At 39.7% G+C, this 23760-nt stretch overlaps 2 protein-coding genes across 4 annotated transcripts in view; both read right to left on the bottom strand.

The window, feature by feature from the left end:
- ptk7b (protein tyrosine kinase 7b) overlaps positions 1–19800 on the bottom strand; it is a 78066-nt gene extending 58266 nt beyond the window's left edge. Inside the window, exon 1 of the mRNA XM_015009789.2 lies at positions 19244–19800. Coding sequence (XP_014865275.2) covers positions 19244–19355 — 112 coding nt within the window. The 5' untranslated portion in view covers positions 19356–19800. The remainder of the gene's footprint in view (positions 1–19243) is intronic.
- Positions 19801–21496: 1696 nt separating this feature from the next.
- klc1b (kinesin light chain 1b) overlaps positions 21497–23760 on the bottom strand; it is a 28690-nt gene continuing 26426 nt past the window's right edge. For all 3 annotated transcript variants that reach the window (XM_088013059.1, XM_088013061.1, XM_088013060.1), the window contains exons 14-16: positions 23483–23607; positions 23294–23351; positions 21497–22758 (exon numbers count right to left, since the gene is read on the bottom strand). In XM_088013059.1, the coding sequence (XP_087869185.1) occupies positions 22684–22758; positions 23294–23351; positions 23483–23607 (258 nt within the window). In that variant the 3' untranslated portion in view covers positions 21497–22683. The remainder of the gene's footprint in view (positions 22759–23293; positions 23352–23482; positions 23608–23760) is intronic.

Raw genomic sequence — 23760 nt, 5'->3', positions numbered from 1 at the left:
GGAAAAAATGAAATAGCCTTGTAATGTGGCACTAGATGGACACTACAAGGGAGATGCTAATTTTAGCATCTGCTTACCTAGCTATAAATTAGCCAGCAGTGATATTCTCTGTGCTTCTAAATCAATTTCATCTTTTTCTATCGTTTTCCCGAGAAGTGATTGTTGGCTAACCTTTGTTGTCACAACAGGTGAACTCAAAAACTGCTTCCTTTCTTCAACAAAACAGTCTTAAACATCAGCTTATTGTAATCAGGATGAACAACATCTTACATCAGCCCACAAAGTTGCGTTCTGACTTGATGGCGATAGCATTAGTTCACCAGTTACTCCCTCTCATCATGGGTTGACTTATTACAGAACTGCACTCCTGACTAGATCTGGGAAATATATTTTGTGTATTTATTAATTAAATGTCTAACAAACTCATTGCACAGTGTCTGTGTCTCTACTTTGCTCTTGCTGCAACAAAGATTAATCCATCTCAAGAGTCATGGTTCACTGGTGAGCTCAGAGGTCTTCATGACTCCCATTTGGTCTCACTGGCTGATCAAAGCAAATCACCGAACATTGACGCTGTGCATTTTGTTGATCCTGTAGCTCCCAACCAAGGCAATCTCAGTCCTACCAGCAGGAATGCCTCACAATGACTGAATCTTGCATTTCCAAAGACAGATCCAAGGACACCCATCTGATAAGTCTTAAACACATGCAGAGTCACCCTTACACCAAACAAGCTCTCCTCTAAAGATGCATAAATTAGAATACAAAGACCAGGAACTAGAACAATGAGGCAACGCAATTTCCATCAGCCTTCAGCATCAATCAAAACAGTGAGGAGGCGGATAAGACTGACTGCAACCATTACCTTCAACACTACACAACTTTTGTAACCTTTAAAGCACAAAAAACAGACCCAAAATACCCCAACCACAAAGTGCTGGATCATTGAAGTAGGAAGAAGTAAATCACAGACCGCAAAAGGTCAACATTCACCTTGCAGCAAAAGTAACTTAAACAGGCCATGATGTGCATGTTGCCTTCAATAACTTCTGGTTGAAAGCTCAAAAAGACCACTATGGCTGCACACAACAGGTCTTTCTACAGAAAAAAGGGGGGCTTCATTTCATTATCCTGAAGGAAAAAATTGGTTTCCTGGAATTTCCAGTTTTACGTGGCATGTAGTGACACTTCAAGGGGAGAGAAGAAGGGAATGTTTTCAGCACTTTAATCTCTGTCATGTCTGTTGAATAGACAAGCTCATTTAAAAAGGGGATTTCTGAAATACCAGCAAAATGAACAAAATTAGGTGTAAATTAAAGAGAAGCAGTAAATTTGAAGCTCAAAGCTAGTCCAGAATTAGGTGCAAATATAATTAGAAAGACATTTCATAAAAAAAATCTCTAAACCATGATAACACAAAGGAGGAATAAAGTTTTACAACAAGGTAGTCATACGCCAACTATTTCACATTCTGTCACGTTACCACTAACCTCAAAGTATTTTTTTATGATTATTGGTTGTAGACCAAGAACGAGTAGAACAAAACTGTGAAAAGTGGTTCACAAAAAACATTTAAAAACTATAATCCAAGTCATTACTTTGTTTAACTCCCCTTCACTGTAATTACAGCTACAAATGCTTTGGGGTATGGATCTATTGGATCTCTCTCTTTGCGCAGTCTTCTTTGCTACATATCTCAAGCTCCATCAGATTGGCAAGCGATGGTCTTCCAGCGAACTAAAAATACATGGGAGGAAACGCCTCAGACTATAAGGACGAGGCACTGTGTCCACCTACGTGGAATTGTTGGAAATTAAGGAATTTGTCATGACAAATGCAGGAAATCAGCAACCATGACTATGACATTTTGGGTCAGCATCTTCTTCCACATATTCCTGAGTCCTCAACATGACTTGTGCCAAACATTAAATGGGACTTCTAATGGTACTCTGACAACAGTGGCTTTCTACTAGCCACTTTTCCTTAAGATTTGTAGAGTTGTGGATTTCTGTAGCTATTCCAAAGTTACTGTAGGCCTCTAAACTGTCTTGATCTGTCAGATGTTCCTTGAGCTTTACAGCAATGTATTGTTTTCCTTTTACTGTACAATTATGTGCTGCTTGGTGTTGGTTTACCACATAAAACCCCAATAAAAACTGGGAGATGAAGTTGTTTTTGCCAGGCACTGTGGAAAGGGGGAGCTTAAATGTCACATATGCATCATGGTAATGAAGGTTTTAGTTGTGGACACCTGAAGAGGGCTCTCCCCGTTACGCTGAGAATATATGATGGTATAATGATACTTGACCACGGCTCTAATTAAATGCTAATCCCTTTTTAACAGACAGCAACAGCTACTCAAATCTTTTTATCCCCCCGTGTCACCCTGAGGCATCTCCCTGTAACAAATATCTCTCTTCTTTCCACCTCTCCTATTGAAAGTTGGAGATCCTGAGAAGCTGGCAGCGGCTGGAGAGAAGCAGCTTGCATTTCAAGACAAAGCCCCACTCCTCTGTCGGAAAGGAGACACTTTCCAACCCAGGACTGCCATTTATCACCAACAACCCGTTTTTCTACCTAGTCTCCGTCTCACACTTTGCTGCTTGACTAGTTTCTGCCACTCTGTGTGGATAAAAAAACAGATATTCTTTCAGAAAAGCTCTATAGTCTGTCCTCTTTAGTCCTTACAATGCTGCATTGAAAAATTCCCACAATGTTAAGGTATGCAAGGTGAGATAGACCCACTGTTTGAGTTTCACAAAGATAGAAAGAGAGGGAGAGAGTCACTGACTACCATTGCGTCAGTGTTCATTTATTCATGTTTGGACAAAGTGCATTTTCTGTGCAGACTTGTAGCATTAGCACTGCAATGGTCCAGCTTTTTTATGAACAAACAGACCGAAATTACTTTCATCTAGGACTTTAATTCTTACAAAATTTACAACATGGCAGCAGCACAGTTCTTGACTTTCTTATTATAGTGACTTTTCTTCCCATGTTTGATGCCCTGGTCATGTTTTTTAAAGCAGGGGAGACTCTATTGTAACCACCGAGGGTCTAAAATAGATGTTTTCTGCCATGCAGACACAATGAGCCACCGATTCTAGTGAGCAAAGAATTTTTTTTTTTTTTATGGTTGCTATGGACAATCAAAATTACATTGGCAAACAAGGTTAACAACTTCCCCAACTACAAATGAACTGCTGTTTACACCCATTGACCTGGTTGGTAAAGTCCAACTCTTTGCAAAAGCTCTAGATTTTCTGCTCATCTTCTCTTGAGCTCTCACTGCACGTTTTCTAATGGATTCAGAGTACAAAGCTGACAAAGGAAGGTTTGTTTTTTTGTCTTGCAATCCATTTTACATCAATTAAGCCAAACGTTTGACAAAATTTTATAGAAAGAGCAAACCTCTGAATATTTTCAGTTTTCTGGAAGAGGCACAGCAGATATTTCTATGTAATGCTCTGCCATTTTAAGGAGTTTATGTGCCTTAAACTCTAGTAACGATTCCACTGCCTTTAGAAAACATACCGGCCCACAGCACCACGCATCCTCCATTGTACTTGACAGAGGGTTTGAGGTAGGGCTGCAACAATATATTGATTCAATAAAGTCTTGTTAAAATGGAAAGAAAAATATATTTGTTTTCCAGTGGCTTGATAGACTCATTTGGGGTAAAAGTTTGCTTTGAAGACAGAGCAGAAAAACAAAATAATTTACTTTCTGGGCTTTTAACACAAATGACCCACAAGTTTATTGCAATGCACTTGTTTTTTGTACTCCTAAAAACAAAACCCATGTATTATACATCCCTGAGTCAACAGGAAAAAATGGGCTCCATTAAATGAAGGAAAATCAGTTACATTTGTTTTATTTTGCAATCAACCCGTTTTTAAGTTGAATTTTCTTGCTTTTGTTGGGTTAGTGCCAAAAGTCATATTATGCTCTATGGGAAATTCACACAATTAACCTACTTGTATATTAATCAAATAAAGAAATAACAGTTTTACAAACAATGTCCTTTTGTTCAGTTTGCTAAGAAAGAGTGAGAAGTGCCAAGCCTTTCCTTATCGCCTCTCAAAGGAGGTTAATAAATGTGAAACAGCTTCGACAGACGATGAGCAGCAGGCGAACAATCACAAGGAACCGATTAACAAACTTTCCACAGTATGTTAAGAATACCAGATTTAAGCACTTCAACACCATCAAAACAGCTAAAATCTAAAAAAAAAAACTTTTTTTTGTTAAATAGGAGCAAATAGGAAGCATATGGTCTTACATTAAATTAAAACTCTAGTTTTAAAATGCCTTCCAATTACTTTTTCCAATTAAACTCACTAGTAATAAAACATGCATTGCTTTGCAAAAGTATGCAACCACAAACTTTAGTATTTAGACCAACACAATGTAAAATGCATGAGCCGTAGCAAGAGAGAAACAACACTGGGGACATTTTCCATCATAGAAACATCATTTCAGCCTTATATAACTAAGTCTGAACACACATATCCTGTTCTTGTCTGGTTTATTTAGCTGATAATTTAGATTTGTTTTGAATACATCTAACTGGGATCACAGGAGGTCAGACCCCACCGCATGACCCAAACCAGAACCAGATTAGCATCACAGGATCAAGCTGGCAAAGACCAAGAGGACACATAGCTACACATGCAATTCTTTACAAGGGTAATTAGGTTAGTTACCGTGTTGTGGACCGTTTCTCAGCTCCTCTCCAGACTGACGAAGGCAGCACTTGTGCAACATGAGCATAATCAAGATCCAGTCAACTTTCATATACCAATGAGTCACAGTGTCTTGAATATTTTATGCAAGTCTATTCAGGAACAAACTGACGAAAAAGCTTGTGAACTTTAATAATTCATCAGCTGCTGAAAATCTTTGGATGTTCAACCTTTATGATCACGTAATGTCCATTAGTGTCAGACTACATAGAAACCTGAGGGTGTCTTTAAGGGGAAGGTTGACCGACCTTCGTTTCTTCATCGACCCTCTAATCCTCCCTGACTACTCACAACCCAACATTCTCCAGATCCCTAATTTAACCACATTCCCGCCTGAGATTGAAGCCGCCCTGAGGGCAGTGTTCAAAACTCAGGTTAACGACTTTAAACGACTTTCAAGGACTGACTCACCAACTTTACCCCTCTGTAAAACTACATTAAATACCAGCTCTCAAAGGCATTTTAGACAGAACTGCAACCGTGGAAGAAGAAAACAAGATGCTCATGTAAATTTGTGACAGGATGTGACGTGCAATTTCAAAAAGACGTGTTAGAATTTTATAAGGGATTAATCATCTTTGTCTAGACTGGAAGACTGAAGGGGCTAAATATACAAAGAGTATTACAGTAAACAAAATGTTGATTTCAGAAAATGGGGACAAGGACACAGACAGAAACGTCGAATTTCAGGAGAAAGACAAACCTGCCCTGAATGAAGATGGACAATGGAGGAAACATCTGGTGGACAAAAGGGGTAAATCTGTCCTGAACAAAGATGGACAAAAGGTGGAACCTGCCCTAGACAAAGACAGATGAAGGGAGAAACCTGTCCTCGATGAAGACGAATGGACGGGGAACACGTCCAGGATGAAGATGAAATCCTGCTCTGGAAAAAGAGAATGCAGGAAACCTCAACTGATTGACAAAGGACAACACGTGTCCTGAACAAAGACAAATGAAAAGCAAAAACTGTCCCGAGTAAAGAGCTAAACCTGTAATGAACAAAGACGGACATGGAGAGAAACTTGTCCTGAATGAAGATCGACAAAGACGGAAACCTGCTCTGGACAAAGACGGACATTGGAGGCAATTTGTGTTTGACTAATGAGAAACCTGTCCTGGGTAAATAGAAATAATGTCCAGAGAAGATGGACAGAAAGGTATCTTTGGGACCCTGAGCTGTGGTAACAATTTTCAAAATACAGGTCTGATTTATTGGTCGGTACATATAGCTGCACAAATCCTGGTTTCCTTTGGACTTAAACTAAGTTTAAAGAGAGACGGTGGTGAAGGGATAAACCGTGCAACCTATATACGGAGGCCTCAGGCCTCAACTCACTCATCACAGGATCGAGGCCCGGCCCACTGACCTTTATCAACTAAAGAACACTAAAGCCAAAAAAGTCAGTAGGCAGTAAAATTAGTGACAATCTTAGGTTTCCCAAAGGAGTCAACAGTTGGAGGTCTGGACCAGCTGCATGGCTTCCATGAGCCCAGAACACTCTGTGGAGGCCTCAGCATTTCCTCACTCATGTTTAATGCCGTTTGAACCGCAGAGATTCACAAAGACTCACAGCGCCAGAAAACAACACGATCAAACAAAGGAAGGATGGGAAGAGGAAAAGCTGCAGGACATCCAGCCCTTTCTTGTTAAAGATGAGAAACACTTGGACGTGTGTCTACGAGCAGCGGGACTTCTTTAATTCATGACTAGCCCCCAGTCTGCTGCAGAATCTTCACTCTTACAAGTGGAGCTGATGTAAAGATAACTGCAGCTTTCATCAGGACACAATGGTTTTCTCACCTAAACACTTGAAAGTTGGGAGCTAATTATACCACAGCACTTTAAATGGAAACGTGAGACTGACTGTCAATAACTCTGCAGCTGACTTTTGGCACATATCTTTCCAGCTTTGCTTGTATTTAAAAGCAACGAGTGCTCCGAGGCGTCCGTCACTCAAGACGCTTGGTTTGAACATGATTTCTTCTTTTTCTGACAGCCGACCGCAGAATTTCTCAATCTCACTCCAGGGAGCGAGCTGCTGTTTCAGTCGTCTTTTCCCGGTTTCAGAGCATCCGTGTAAACGCTGAAAAGAGACATAGGGCGGAGGTTCAACTCGGGGGCTCGTGTGTCATCTGACCTCATTTCAAGACGGCCCTGAGAGGTTACAAGGGGGAAAGGCAGAGGTGTAGCTTTCACTGCAACCTTTTCTTTGCTTCCTGCGAGATGACAGGACACAAAGGCACAGAAAGAGTTGTGCCTGGAAACCATCCCAAAAGAGATGAAAGAGTACCGGTGAAGTCATGGCGCAAAAACGCATCTGGGCAAGAAAGCAGAGCTACATCTCTGAATAAGATGCCAAAATGCTACAACTCACAAAGGAGGATAGGGAGGTGTTTGACAAACTAGTGTGATGCAAAGCGAAGGATTTGCCAGTAGCATCATAATGTGCATAAGACACCTATTGGGTCAAAAGTTAAAATGGAGCTCAGGTTTTGCTGTTGAAAATATAGCAAAATGTATATAAATTTGAAATAGTAGGCACTGTGATTTAGGTTAATACATCAAGAAATTAGTTTGATCAAAAGCAAAGGTTGTTTTAGTAATTGAATTCAAATAGTGGCACTAGAAAGCTTTTTTTGGTCTATAGTGGAACATTTGGTGAAAGGAAAAAGTGTGGTCTGCTAACAAGCTTCATGGAGATGCTGATTTTATTTTCCATTAGAACTTGTCATCTGCCCAAACTACCTACAAGTACCAAAACTTGGTCCAGCCAAAAAATAGTGCACATATATGGACATGGTCTGGTAAAGAAATTTTACCGATTAATTAAATTAGCCTTTTATGAATATTTAAAATCTTTTTTTTTTTTTTTTTTTTCATCATTGCACTATTGGGCTTCCATAGTTCATAGCAATGAATCCATCTTGTATTTATTTAGACTTTGAATTCAGGTCAATTCCAAGAAGAGATGATTGAAACACAAATAACTTTTAAGTATTTTCTGTCATTTGTAAATTCTATTTAAGAAATAAAATGGAGACAAAAAGTTATTAAAACTGGATTTGATATGAGAAAATCAGACATAATTTTTGAGCCACATCACCCAGTCCTGTTCCCTATGTGAAGTATATGACTATAGTAGATTACACCATGTTGACCGTCTTTTAATGCAAATATAGGGCAATTTCATCTGTAACTGAAACCTCCTGATTTATACAATGTGATTTGTAAAATGCAGAATATCACAAGTAAAATCCACTACAAAATATAGTTTTTCATAGCTTGTCAAGGTGACTCAACAAATCTCGGATTTCACATTCCAGCCCAACAACCAGAAAGAAATACAATCATCCCATTTTTTGCATTTGAATGGCGAAAGAGTGCTTTTGAATCTGGGCTTCAATGCTAAACAAACAGATGGCACCACTGCTCACTAAAATATAACCAAGAAAAACACCTCCTTGTTTCTATTGTGTGAAGCTTTCACTTAAATTTTTACCTCAGAGTGAAGTATCATGGAGTCATGTTTTAAAAATGAGAGGGAAGCAAACTGCAACAAATGAAGCACAACAACATTAAGAGGGTTTCTCCAGAGTCCATCAATAATCAGTCACATGCTTTTAAAAGCCAGAAGCAGACCATAAACTCATCCTCAGAGACGTCTATTGTTCAAGCAAGAATCTGTGTTCATATAACTTAAAACTAAAAAAAAAAAAATCCAGCCACAGTAAAAGAATCTGGTTTTGAGCAGCATGGGGTCTCCGTCTGCACCACAGGAAGTCAACAACCAAACAGCTGCCGGTCTTCTCCTGCCACGGCTGTTTTTGAGGCCCGCAGGGAGTCCGCAGCCTTCACCCTCCTCACCACACACACGTAAACAAAACCCACACACCCGGCAACGCGACGAAAGACAGGACCGTGGCCGTCCGCCTGGGTCCTAACCTGGATGAGGACACAAAAGCCACGGTGGTCCGGGGGGAGGGAGGATGCTTTGAGATCCTCATCCGCTGTGCGTTACTGCAGGAGGAAACGACGGCAGCACAACATCGATTTCCTCCGCCGTTTGGTACATGGGGGCGAGCTGAGGGACCATTGTTAATTGTCAGACACAACACAACACATTTCTGTCTGTCGTCACCTCAGCAGATAAGAACAGGAAACACTGGCCCTGTGCAGCATAATCAACAAGGTTGTGTCAGCTGGCTGCACCTGCACAGAGCAGCCCATTGTTAAGGCCTGCGTTACGTCTGTCCTCTGTGGGCTTTTAAACTCTCATTTCTAAAGAAACATGTTGACTGAGGCTGATAATAACTGATGGAGATGTGCAGTCATAACCATACAGTCTAATGAGGATTGAAGTGATTAAACAGATTAATTGTGATTAATCGACTGTTGAAATAATCTTCACCTAATTTAGTAATTGATCAATCATTCACCGGAGCATGCAGACTCTAAAAAAGCAGATTTACTGAAGGAACAACACCTTAAGGGCACTAAGCCAAAATGGAGCAAAAAAAAAAAAATGCATTTTGCATTGAAGTTAATAAAACTTTTTTGTTCAGAACTCCTCGAGTGACATAGTTTTTGCTCCAACTGGTTCAAATTCTGTGCAAAAGATCTTAGGGATGTTTTCCTATGCAGTCATTAGCTTTACAGTGTATTGATTTAAAGTTGAGCAGAAAGGGCTGAGCTTCTCACATACTAATGTTAGAAGTAGTATTGTAGTTGCAGATGCATCCTGCAAATGATCAAGGGTTCTCCAAAGGATCGCCATCTTATTGCATGTCAGGCAATGCAAAGTTGAATTTCTAATTCAAAGAAGAATTGATTTATTTGCATTTTAATGCATTTCTAATACTGTATAAGATAGTTAAAGGAAAAATCTGAAGAATTTGGACATTTTTTCTCAGATTAATCATCAAAAGAAATCAGTTAATCAGAATATTCAATTACTGAAATAGTCATTAGTCGCAGCTCTAAATCAAATTTTGTTAAAATGAGTTATGGAGCCAGTTGAATGGTTGTTCATAATTTATCATTTTTTTAACAGAATACAAAAAGTGTCCATAAAACTCAAAGATGAACAAGGAAAAAAAAAAAAAAAAAAAAAAACTAGAGGAAAATATTTGTGCCAACTGAGAACAAAACCCCTAACAGGCTCTCTGTCGGTTACATATTCTGGGGGTGTTTTGGACAACGGAGGCACAAATTGGACCCCTAAGACAAAGCGAGCACGCCAACAAGTCAGGATATTTCTGGAGGAAACCCGCATATAAAAACAGCTTTGATGAATCTGCTTTTCCTATCAGCAGAGCAGCTTCAGAGAGACGGACTCCTTCCAAGACCTCCTTATTCTGCAAACCTACTCAATTATTCCTCCTGCGCCGCTCCATCCTGCTGTCTGGATTAACACAGACTCCTTAGAGGAAGGTTCAAAAAGAGGACAACACCAGAAAGGATGGAGGGGCTTTAGGGAGGGGTGGCTCGGTACTTGGCATGGTTTACGAAAGTGGAACGAGCAAAGTGGAAAAGAGCAGAGGGAGGTGAAAGAGTGTGCGGCTACAGAAATGGTGGAGAAGGAATGAAGCTGTTGCTGGTGGTCGGGTTGTTTAACGTGATTAAAAACCCCAGAAAAACAACCATGGTTGTTGTCTGGTGAGCCCCCCTCCTCTAAAGCAATTACTGCCTGCTAACACAGAACAATGCTGCTCGTAATCAGCCAGATCTGCTGGGTGCACAGGCCACAAACATGGCCTGCCTGTTCTTTGGTCAGTACAGGTCACATCTAGTGATTATGAAGCCATTAAATTCAACCAGAGGGAGGCTGGGTCTCCTAGAAGGTGAAACTGGTCAAAATCTGACAATGATGATGTTAAATTGGCCCATTTGAAACAATGTTCACATCCAGGATGCATCACTCTTCTGCATTTACAGGTTTTTAAAAACTATTTTAATGCAGCCACATAATCTCACACAGAAACATGTAGAAATATGCTCATAGTTTTTGATCAATTATTTGCTTATTCTGACGACTAATCACCAGCAAAGTAATCACTTCAAAGAAGTCAAAAAAGGAGTTCGTGGAAGTTGAAAAAAATCCAAACAGTTTAGGAGAATAAATGCATCTTCTCGGTTGATTTATTCATTTTCAACGCTTTGCTCCAAATCCCAGGAGAACAGAGGCAGAGCCGCGGCGCTCTGAACAGGAAGTGAAGGGAGCCGGGAAGACCTAAAACATTCTGATAAGCCCATCCACATCAGTCCGGCTCACGTCATCCTCCACACCGGCGCAGCTGGGTTAATTTGGGTGAGAGGACCACGAGGTCAACGCATCACGCTGCCATGGAGACAGACCCATTCCCCGGACCTCTGCTGTAACCCCACTAGAAAAACAAAGAGCATCTCCAAACAGAAAATCGGTCACAGAACAGATTAGTTTTTAAGCATCCGAGCGGCTGGGCCGACTGAACGGCTCTGAGGTGAAACAGCCGTTGACGATATCAGACACCAGAGGCCTCGTCAGCTTGTTTCCATGCACCGCTGCGACAAAGACGAGCTGAATAGAAGCTGTCTGGTGTCTCTCTGCCTGTGGGCCTGTTGCTCTGATGAATTCATTCAGCCTCAGGCAACAAAGAGTTAATGGCTGCCGGGTTTATGCGATGGCATGCCTTCCTCCCCTCCTCGCCCTCCTTTATTCCCTTCTCTCCCTTCAAACGGGCTGCAGCCAAATGAGGCATTCCTGCACGTTTCAATCGGATGCATTTAAATGCAGCGGCAGCAACGCTCACGCTTTGCCCCAAACACTGAAAACAAAACGGGGATTTTGTTACGCTGTGAAGCCCCTCCCGCCCCTCCTCAATGTGGGCCTCATACCTGCCTGCCAGGCGGAGAAGCTGGAGTATCACAGGAGGGAGTTACAAGGTCAGGCTGCCAAACTACTACACTTCTAGTAGTAGTAGTAGTAGTTTGTAAACCTAAAAAAATTTTAACTTAAAAAAAAAAAAAAAACTGAGTTGCTATGAGTTTAACCAAATCTTATTTCTGCAGTTCAGCAGAAATCATGAACTTTAGTCCAGATCCCAAGGAACAGAGTGGAAAAACAATAAAACTATTGCAGGAAAACATCAATGAGGTTCATTTTACTGCCAGCTGTGACTCGTCACTGAATGCTTCCTTTAAAAGGCCAAACAAACTTAAAGTTTACAACTCTTAATAAATGTGCCTGCTCCTTTAAAAGCCCAAATTCTGCTTAATTTCAAAAGTTTATCTTTAAAAATTAATTGAGCAACATTTGAGAGATTCTTTGTCCCTAAACAACGATCAAATATTTTTACTGGCTACCCTCTGGAACGGTATTTGTGGGTGTTGAGGACCACAACCTCATGCTAACACCTATAATGACCCGAGACTCATTTTAAAATCATTTGTAACTGCCTATTTCATGTTCGAATGCCAAATACACCTTAATATGCATCAACATGCACAGTGAAAAACCATCTTGGAACTACAGCAGAAGCTTTCAGTCTTCTATATTTGAACTCTTGAGGATGCAGCCAATGAGCGCCAAGAAAAGTAAATGTTCCTCCTGGATTGGCTGGCATACAAACACCAGCTAATTGTGTGTCATGTTATTGCGCCAAGTTATTTCAGCTTCCCAAACATTGCTTTAAAATATTTTAGATATACTCTTGAAAAATCTGAGGATAGCAGTGTGTGCACCAGTTTTCTGGCCAATCATAGATTTGTAGTGTCTAAAGACGGAGCAATCAGAACCCCACAAAAATAAATGCTGCTCTTGAAAAGCATACCTATTTGTAATATACGTCTTCAGGACACCAGTCACATAAAGAAGTGTGAATAATAATAAGCTGCACACAGTAATTGAATTTAATCATATTTTCAAATTTATTGACATTTCATTGAAGTGGAGAAAATTGCAAAATTAACAATATAGACAGATCATTTTTTAAAGCATTAATTGCAATTTATCGCAAAAACAAGAAATCAAAATACTTATAAATGTATCATGATACATGATCAACAATAAATGCTGATGGGAGAGAGTGTTAGTCACTCCTCTCTCATGGTGGAGAAAAACAGGTACAGAGGCTGATTTTCACATCTTTGCAGAGGTAGATCATTTTGGTGGATAAAAACGGTTTGTCATGCAAGTATTGGCCGATCGCCAATCTCCCAATATTAAGGAAATTGGGGCTCGTTTATCAGTGCAACCCTAATGGACAGGCAGGCTTTCCTTACAGTAATGGTTAGAAAAATGCACAAACCACCAGCAGGAGGTGGTTCACTCTGGTGTGTTATTTTACTTCCCTTTAAAACTAGCAACTTTCAGAGGTGTTAAATTACAGTGCTGCAGTATTGCGGTGAAAGACAGCGTAAACAATGCCTCGTCTAACATGACTTGGTTTGGCATCTGACATCCTAGATTTTCTTTCCAATTCTAGTTAGGAATATTTTAGGGAAAAAAATTAATATTTAGCATCTCTTACAGGCTAACCAAGTGATGCATGGCAGCAAATCCTCAGAAACAATGCAGAAAGAAAAATGCCGCTACGCCTAACACACCAAAATCAAGAGTGTGTCACAATCAGTCCTACAGTTCAGACAGGACAAAGAGCTGCAGAGGAACCAAGTCGATAAACAACAGAGATCCTTCATGACAGGACGAGGAACAGACCCGGCAGAAAAGAAAAAGATCCACAACAAAATCCACAGAGCAGCCAAATCACTAACACATGAGCCGACATGTATGATCTTTATTAAAAACATACGGTGGCTCGGTTGCATGGTAGTCACTATTTTTGCTATTTTTAAGTTTATAAAAGGCAAAAAGGGGTAAGGTTTTCTCATTTATGTATGATTCTCCCACACACATACCGAAGGTTTAATGTAAGAGCACGGAAAATATTAGCTGACAAGACGTCTTATAAGCTATCATATCCATTTTTCTTTCTAATCTCTCCCTCAGGCTGGTGAATCGGTTGTTTTTTGGCAACCACTGAGCCAAGACTTGACGATGGTTTCAATGAAATGTAAGGAAAGCTCAGGAGACGGGGAAAGCCGCGTAATCCATAAATAGTTTTGCTTTCAAACTGCCGTTACCGACGTGACGAGAGCGACAAACGAGCGCCAGCGACGCATCGATCTGGCGGGTGACACGAAGTCGGTAACAAGAGATTTCACAACCATGAGTTAAACCACTGAAATGGTGTAAGAAGATCATCCCCAGAGACCAAAACCCTCCATAATGGACTGAGAGTAAACTGCATAGTGACTGGGGTTAAAAAAAAGAGAAAAAGTTCAAAAGCTTCACCTAAAGCTGAATAAACATCACCTGATAAATGAGCAGAAACCAGAGCCTCAGAGGGCCTTGAGAAATCCTCCCACGGTCCCACAGCTACCAGTGAAAGTTTCTGATGTCCACGACGACACATATTTATCCTCGACAAGTTTTTAACCTCAGTTGTGTTTTTTCCCCCTTTTTTCTTTGTGACGCTGTTAAATCTCCATGTAACAAAACCTAAACAAAGACAAACTGTTCTTAAATATTGTAAACCTCACGTGAAAAACAGTTTCAGAGTTCCCAGAACTATAAGCCATGGCTAAAATATAAAATGGCTAAATGTTCAGCAGGCAAGAAGTAGAAGGAAGGAATGGAGGTAGGACACAAGGAAGGAAGGGAAGGAAAGGGGGATGGGGAAACAAGAACAAAAGGAAGGAAGAAAAGGTAAAATTAAGGAAAGAGACAAAGAAGGAAGGAAGGGAGGACAAGGAGAAAAATGGAAGGAAAGACAAAGGGAAGGAAGGTCTAGAGAATAAGACATGGAATAAAGTCTGGAAACAAATATTTCTTCATTCTCATCCAGATCTAGAAGATACTGCAATAAATGAGACTTTTCATGCAGAGCAGCGACTCCATTATAACACAATGTTTAAAGACTCTTTTCCCCACACATTCCGACATTAATCTTTCAAACACAAACACAATAGGAAGCATGAACTTTCACCATCTTTTCATGACTAATTTGGACAAATCACATCCTGTACTTTTCCAGACTTTCTAAGGACCGATAGAAAACTTCAACTTGACTTGAAACCATCAAATATCAGATTTTTATTTCGTTTTTCTTACCACTCTCCCTCTAAAGCTCCATGCTAATTCATGCATCATCCACTTCAGATGACAGTCAGTGTCCTGTAAATAACACAACAAAGTGCACATTGTCTTTATAAACTGCTGGCAGATCGCTCGGTAGAGATAAGTTCATCCACACACAACACATCTCAGTTTATTCAGTAATAATCCTCTTATCCCGTCCCAATGTGAGCATTCAGGAAACGAAGGAGCAGCCAAGCGGCCTCCAGGCACAGCAGTGTTAATGAGAGCAAAGCGTAAGGTTTTTTTTTCTCTCTCTCTCTTAAATAAAGCTGCAGCAGGTGTGAACGCCAACGAAACGCTCTCAAAGGAAGCCATCTGTTCCAGTACAGTAGGAGCTGTTGTTTATGAACGGGCTAAGCAAACCGCCGGTCGGTGCTGCAGGTCAGGAGGGCGTCTGCAGGACGGACACGTCCCACAGGCTCAGAGGAACAGCGTCCAGGCTTTCACTGAGCCACCAACTCCATTAGGCCTGAAGCAATTAATTGTGACGAATCGATTACTGAAATAATGAAACTAATTTAGTAATTGATTAATTGATAACTGGAGTATACAGACCCAAAAAAGACAATTTCAGAATAGTAATTAAGCCAAAAATGTGCAAAAATATACTTACATTTTGCATTTTAGATTAAAAAAAAAAACATCTGTCTGTCATACGGCTGCAATTAAAAATTGTTTTAGAAACCGATTATCCAAACAATTAATCAGATAAAATCATTTTTTTACAGATATTTAATTTAACCACTTGAGCCTTTTTTATACAGTAAAAATGTTTAAAAATTCAATTCCTTTTTTAATAAGAAAAACAAACATTTTATTGCTTAAAATACAGTAACATTGTATTCCTTTAGTGAGTTTTAACAGCGTGAAGTTAAAACTTTAGCCAAAACTAAACTTTAGCCATATTTATAGATCAATGTTTTTTTTTTCTTAAATGCAAAATGTGTATTCATGTTGTACAGTTTTGGCTCCATTATTGCTCTGATTATATCGTTTTTCAGTAAAAGGCCAGTTAACGTTTAGTTGATTACTAAATTAGTTGAAGATTTCAATAATCGATGCGTCATGATTGAACATTTCAGCCCTCGTCTGTAAAAACACGTTTTCAGGAAATTGTTTGCATATTTTGATCGTTTTCTAATATTGTATAACAAAGTCTTACATGGTTAAATGAAAAACCTGTTTAATGTTCCAATTTTTTATGTGATTGATAACCGCAATATTTTACTAAAATAATTATTTGCATCCCTGAACTCAATAGTGGTTTAATTAAATGCACACCAATATGAAGAAATCCTATGAATGTGCACAAAAACAACAAAAACAACTCGCCGAGTTGTGTTTTTCCAACACTAAAATACTATATATAAGAGGTTTTATGTCGGACGGTGATCCAGATGGCTTCATCCACAGATGGAAACAAAGAGTCGACACACTCAAGTGTGATTGTTTCACTTAATAGTTTTCTAAAACGTTATGTGCAAATATTTGACCAGAACAGGCAGATTTAGTTAAAAATAACCATCAAGAAGAAGAAAAAAAAAAAGCGATTTTTTTTTTTCCTCTTTTTTTTTAAACAGCGGTCCATCTGAGACGACAGGACCTGGAGTGGTTCTGTTCAGACGTTTTATAAAAACAAACCCGCAGCGGACCCGTCTCCCCTGCTGCCGCCGGCGCACAGAGGACACATTCATCCCCAAAAACGGGCACCATGAGGCGGTGGTGGTGGGGGGGCAGTGGGAGCAGAGACACACTTCAGCTGTAAGGAATTTATTCAGGCACTCTGACGGCCACGGCAGCAGCAAAACTCAATCTGCAAGAATCAGATAAAACCGTCTCAGTTCTGACCTGATGAGCTTTGATTTAATGAGCTTTATCACCGGCAGGAGAACAGAATTCCTTTTCCACACACTCAGATGTTTACACTGTTTTTCTTCTTCTTCTTTCTCACTCTGCAGCTGAGGTCTTGAACTTCTGAGTCTTAAAGAACAAAGTTAATTTTTCTTCTTCTTGTTCCTCTGTTTGAGGTCAACGATCAGGGAGCAGATTGAGACTTTTCCTCCACTTTAGGATTCATGCAACATCCATAAACGTTTGCCAGAGAGGCAGTTATCCAACATGCTGGAAAGCATACAGCTGTGCCTTCAAAGGTACAATTTATCATGTTACAGCCAACATTTTAGTATATTTCACTAGTATTTAAATGAAAAAAAAAGGTGCATAATTCTGAAGTGGAAAGAAATGGATACATAAATTCATGTAAAAAGACCTCAGACCGGGATTTGAACCAAGGACCTTCTTATTGCAAGGCTACAGTGCTCCCCTTTAATTAAATTAAATAAACTCATCATCATCATAAGAAGCAGCAATCAGCTTCTCTGCACTGCAAATCTGCAAAATAAAACCGCAAACCAGCTGAAACACTCAGTTCATTTAAATCAAAGCTAAAAGCCCAACTGTTTTGAGCTGCCTGGGAACCATAATAAATTAAACATTGACCAAAATATTTGATGCCCAACAATGGCACTTGGCAAAATGAAATGTTTTCTGGTTTCCTCTGTTGACTGTATGGCGTCTTTAATGGCTTTCTGTGTTTTTAATGATGTAAAGCACTTTGAACTGCCTTGCCGCTGAAACGTGCTACACAAATAAACTTGATTGATTGATCATCGTAAGCCCCCAAATCAAAACAAAAAATAAAGAGTTCTCTCTTTTTATGTTAATCTCAGTGTAAACCCAGCAGTTCTTTGAGGGCGTTTTGACGTTTGTGAGGATATTTGAGAACAAGCAGCATCATGAAGTAAAGGTGGGCGATACGGGCCTACAAATCTTTTTGCAATATTTTGTGGTATTATTGTCATAACAATAAAAGTGATGGTATAAAAACAGTTACTTCCTTTAAGTATCTGTATGGCTGTGACTTAAAACATTTGCCATTTGAAATGCGCTTCTTTACTTACTTTAAAAGGCAAATGCATTTAATCATGCTTTTTTAATTGATGTTTATTGGTGCTTTTGTGTGTAAAAAAAAAAAAAGTATTTCTAAAATACTGTTAGTTTATAAGGGCATTAATAAATTTAATTTTTCCACAATAAATGCTCATCCCTGTCATGAAGTCCAAGGGAAACGGGTCGTAGCAGCATCATGCTGTGGGGTCGTTTTTTCAGCTTAACCAAGGAAGCTGATTAGAGGTGATGGAAAAATGGATGGAGCTAAAAACAGGGAATCCCTGGGGGTAAAAAAAGACAACTACAAAACTGGTTCAAATCAAAGCATGAGGGTGGCCTAGTCAAAGTACAGACCCAAATCCAAGAACAGAAACTGTGGCATGACTTGAAAAATCAATGGTCATGGATTTTCTCCATCCAATCTGACTGAGTTTGAGCTACTTTGCAAAGAACAATAATCAAGTAAACATATTTGTCTCTCTAGATGTCCAAAGCTGGCAGAGAAATAACCAGGGCCGGATTTAGAGGAATGGGGGCCCCTGGGCTGGAGCCAGTTTGGTGCCCTGTCCCAGAAAAAATAAAACATATTTTACTCATGCAAATTACAGAAACTGTTAGGCAAGCCCACACATTTACAGGTACAAATTGAAGAATAGTTTGTTTAAAACATCTGACAGATGACTCCATGTTGGTCCCAAAAACATCATTTTCAAATATTGCTGTGTAGATTAAAATAACAAAACTCCAACAGCATTTAAAAAATAAAATAAAATACTACATGCAAAATGAGGCCATGTTTGGAAAACACACACAGTATACAACAACAATAATTTAGGAGTCCCCTAAAACTCGGAGCCCTGGGCTACTGCCTCTTTTAACCAGTTTTAGAGTCTGTGTCAGGACATACTTGTTTTTGTCCCACAGTGGAGGTGTAACACCTAAAATGTGTTACACTTAAGGAAGTAGGAGCATGCAGATACACTTTTATACAGAAAAAGCTCCATAAAACAAGGATAAATAATCCAAAACAGAATAAACACAAATGCACGCCCACTTTTTCGTATGCTTCACAAAAAGGTTTGAGGTGCAAACCTCTGCAGAACAAAATGCATCCGTAAATTTGACTCATTATGCAGGCAGGCTTCGCTTGCACTATAAATGTTAGTCGTTTCTCCCCCTCACCGGGGGTCAGTGGGGGAGGGGTCCACCCCCTCCTACTCCAAACACAAACTTTAACTCCAACTTTTCACATCGAAACCCCACATCCAGGCAGAAGTCTCATGATGATGATTAATCAGCGTTTTAACCAGCAGAGCAGGCTCGGAAGCGGATACATTGTAACTGAGCGAAGAGAAACTTAGTACCGACCTTGGAGGAAGATGAATCCAGCCGCGTACAGAACATCCAGCAGGGTTTTTCCTCTCCGGGTTACCCCGGAGTTTACCCTCCGCCGGGTTTTACCCCCTGCTGGTACCTCCATGGTTCCTAGTTCGGTTCTCCCGAAGAAAAACCCGCAGGTCGAGTCAAAGCGAGAGTCGAGTCACCGTGTGCGCACAGGTATCCCAGCGCCGCTTCCCTGCGCAGCTCCCCCGGGGGAGAAGCCCGGACGGCCTCGGCTGCTCACCTGGTTTCACCGGAACACGGCAGAAATAAGAGGGAACCCAAACCAGGCCAGCTACACGAACCACTGAGTTCACACCGAGCAACCCAGCCGAAAGTTTGGACCCAACTCTATGAACTTCCAGGTGGCTCACAGGGGGAAAGCTGCGGGAAATGTCGGCTGCTGTGACTCATTCCAGCCCGCTGCGTGGGTCCGACCGAGCTCAGAACCACCCGGACCTCCTTCAGCCCGGTTTACCTCCCAACTCTGCTTCCTCCCGCTCCGCAGACTCTGAGTGGAGTGGATTTTCTTTCTCTCTCTCCCTCTTCACACACACGCAGTGAAGCAGGCTGGAAAAACGGGAAGCGCTTCCTGTAGATACCTTTCACAATAAGAGTCGCAAAGTGGCGGAAACTCGGGATTTTCTCCAATTTTCCGCCTTTGCATAATTCTTCAAGAAGGTCAATCAGATTGATTCTATTTTGAATTTAAGTCCAGACTTTGACTAGACCATTCTGCAGAGGTGGGTAGATGACCGAAAAATTGTTCTCAAGTAAGAGTAGCAGTACTTCCACATATTTTTACTGAAGTAAAAGTAAAAAGTAGCCATCCAAGAAATTACTCAAGTAAGAGTACAAATATTAAAAAGTCTATTAACTACTGAGTGACTGATCACATTATCAGTCATTTAACATTTAGAAATAACATCATCAGGTGGACCAAAGTATAAAGTTAGGTGGGCACTTTGGCATACTAAACACCAAATGACAATAATTCATATAAGTAACAAAAAAAAATGACTTAAGCAAAAATAAAAATGGATAAAATCAATATACTTCAATATAAAACTTATGAAACTTTAACAAAACCTGTAAGTGTGTGTCTGGTGAATTTTTGGTTAAAACATGTTTGTTTTTCAGTCAGTGAGTAGAGAATATAAACGTTTTACTCAAGCAAAAGTAAAAAGTACACCATAGGAAAAATACTCCTAAAAGTAAATTTTCTCAAAAAAGAAATTACTCAAGTAAAATTAATTGAGTAAATGTAACTAGTTACTACCCAACTCAGCATTTTTGCAATTTTGATAAATTAATATGCTTTGACCTAATTCTGGCAACAAAAAAACAAACAAGAAAAAGATAAATAATTGAAAGATATTTTTTAAATTAAAAAAAAATTTTTTAACACAATGATCACATAACCTTATATATATATATATATATATATATATATATATATATATATATATATATATATATATAAAAAGAAAATTTTACTTTGAAGTTCTCTACATCCTTTTAACAACGTGTATATTTCCGGTACCTTGACAGATGAATCCCTCTTTTCCAAACGGAGCTTCCGGTAACTCAACTTGGATCAGGAATACAACAGTGCGACCCTCCGGTTTAAATAGATCACTGTCATTATAAACTTGGACATTTTTTATTTGATGCAAATATTTGACAAAAAAAACCAACTTAAATATAAGTTTTATCGATCTACAAATGAGTGCAAATTGAGTTTAACGGCCCATAAATATTGTGAAACAATTTGTGTAGCATAGTAAATGCATTTATTGTTTATGTTGAACATATGATTGGAGGACTTCGCAGAAAATAGTTACTTTGAGTAATTAAATGTTTACATGACATAGGAACCAGTAAAATGCACATTAGGCAAATTAAATACCTGACTAGATTAAATAAACTGATTAGAAATGTGTTGGTTTTTATAGAAAAACTGCAGGTTTTCAGTCCTGTTTTAAGAGAGCCAATAATTTTCTGGACCACCAAGGTTTTTAGGCAGTTTCTTCTTCCCTTTCCCCCACAAACTGGGATCCAACCAGTCCTGTGATGTTCTATTTTTCTGATGTTTTTCTTGAGAAGGTTCAGGTCCGAGTCCATCACTACACCCAGATTTTGGATCTGATCACTGGTTTCTAGCTGTAATAACTGAAGCTGTGTGCAGACTTCACTGTTTCTAACTCAACATCAATTGGACAAAAAAAGACAGGAGAACTATTAATCAAAAAGATTTATTCAAGGATCCTCAGAGAAAGTGGCTACTGATTACACACAGGACTGTTCAAGAATCAGGCCCAATCTGATGCTCTAAACATCTAAAACATTCAGTTTAATCCCAACAAACGGATCAGGATCACCTCTTCAGAGTATGTTGACTTATCATTTGATGAATGCACTTTTTTCTTACAAAGTTTTCAAGGAAAATCTGTTGAGAGTAAGTAAGAGATATAAAAAATAAAACTGTATCTTCTGAGGAGACACTTCACTAAAAATGCAATCAGTGAGAAAAAGACCACCACCTGAGAGTCGTGCAAAAACAAACCGTCTCCATCCTAATTACTAAATAACTTTATACAAACATGCTCTCAAAATGTGGCAGCTGGTGCTAAGAGGCTTAAATCCTGCACCAAATATTTTTTAAGACATCCAGGTCGAGATAAATCAAGCAGCCTAGGGTTTTTTCTTTATTTTAAACAACTTAAAATATTGTTTTCCAGCTTTTTGAGTCCAAAATGCCTCAAAGTTTTAAAGTTCAGCAGCAGAAAAAACTATTTTTTACATCAAAACAGTAAATTAAAGCAGCAGATAATTTCACACGACTTAAAATTGTATCAGTCTGATAAATGTTTCACCCTGTACCCAAAAGCTTTCACCTAATTGGAAATTAAATCTCAAAAGGCAAGAAAACAACACGTTCACCCAAACTCATCTCAAACCTCAAAGTCTACAGTTTATTTTCTTGCACTGATAAAACAATCAAATGGCACAGGAAGAGAGGAAGTCACAAAAATCTGAGATCCAAACAACACAAGAGGAAAATAAAACCAGCACGAGTGACTTTATGGCAACAAATCGATTCAAAGTGCAGCAGCTACTACGAGACGAGGTCCAACACGTTAATGAGGCACTCGGGCAACAGAGAAGTTCAGGGCCATGATGAAGGGGGGTAAGGCTGTCGGTCAGCAGGAGACAGAAACATTTACAACCACAGCGTATCAGTTATGCAGGGAAGTCTCCGATTGTGGAGGTCTGGGGTGTTGGGAGTGAATAAGTGCCCAGCTGCGAGGATAAAGACCCTGAAGGGGCTGGTTCTGTGTGGTAGTGTCGTCAGTCATTGTTGCGTCTCAGGAGACGAGTCGGTATAAAGAATAACTCTGATGTGGAGATGCGACCTCTTGAGCCGCTCACTTCCCAGTGTACAGATCCACGGTGCTGGAGCTCAGGCCCCGGCTTTCCCTGAAGTTTCCGCCTCCTCGAGTCTGGAACGGAGGTTAATAGAAGAGGAAAGCAGAGATCAAATCACACAACTTTATAAATCCCAAAAAACGCAATTCGGTTCGCACCACTCTGGTCAACACAACAAAAGAAGAAGACAAAAAGAAAATACAAACAATCTCACGTAGAGATTGCTTGCACCACTGCAAACAATCTCTGCATGTGTGCAGAGATTGCACTGTTCTGGCATCAGAACAGTGTTTGTTTTGATGCCATTTCAAAACACACATGATCTTTTAGTTTTTGTGCAACAAACACCAGGATAAGCTCTCTGGCTACTGGCCAAGAGAGTTTAAAAGCCGATGATGCAACATCTACATCTACTATCAAAAGTATGTATTTCCCTTCAACTTTTGCACATTTTTCTTTGCAGCAACAAACTTTAATGTATCCTATAGAGTTTTTATGTGAAGTAAACAATTGCTAAAGGGAAGGGAAATGATAATTAGTTTTTGAAATTTGGTACAAACAAAATGTGAAAAGGAAGCGTAAATAGATTCCAAATATTTCCATCCTCACCTGGAAAGAGTCGTCACTTGTTCTGTTCAGGTAATTCAGGGAAGCAGCTCTCTTCATGCTGGGAAAGTAACAAGAGGAATAGTTTGTATATCAGGTTATTTTCACAAAACTGACGAATGATCAAACTAGAAAAAAAAAAGCATTAATAACTTGCATTTACTTAGATAAAAATGTTTATTTGTTAATTACTTGGTGTTGCGAGGTTCAGGTGGTCCGTTGCCCTGCAGTTTCTTCACCAGCATCTCGCTGCTGCGACGCAAAACGTCTCTGAGCTTCCCCAGAGAGCCGCTGCGCTGCAGAGCTCCACTTCCGTCCTGCGGACACACACACACACGCACACACACACACTCAACATCATCAGCCATTCTCTGACAGGAAGCTGCTTTTTTTACACTTTGAGACCCATGTTTGTTCCAGTATTGTAGAATTTGTGACAGGAAAAAATAAAAATTAGATATGCCTTTGTG

This window comes from Poecilia mexicana, unplaced genomic scaffold, assembly GCF_051168715.1.
Source record: "Poecilia mexicana isolate PSO_F unplaced genomic scaffold, ASM5116871v1 scaffold_15, whole genome shotgun sequence".
Classification (NCBI taxonomy): domain Eukaryota; kingdom Metazoa; phylum Chordata; class Actinopteri; order Cyprinodontiformes; family Poeciliidae; genus Poecilia; species Poecilia mexicana.
This window is presented reverse-complemented; position numbering and strand designations above follow the sequence as displayed.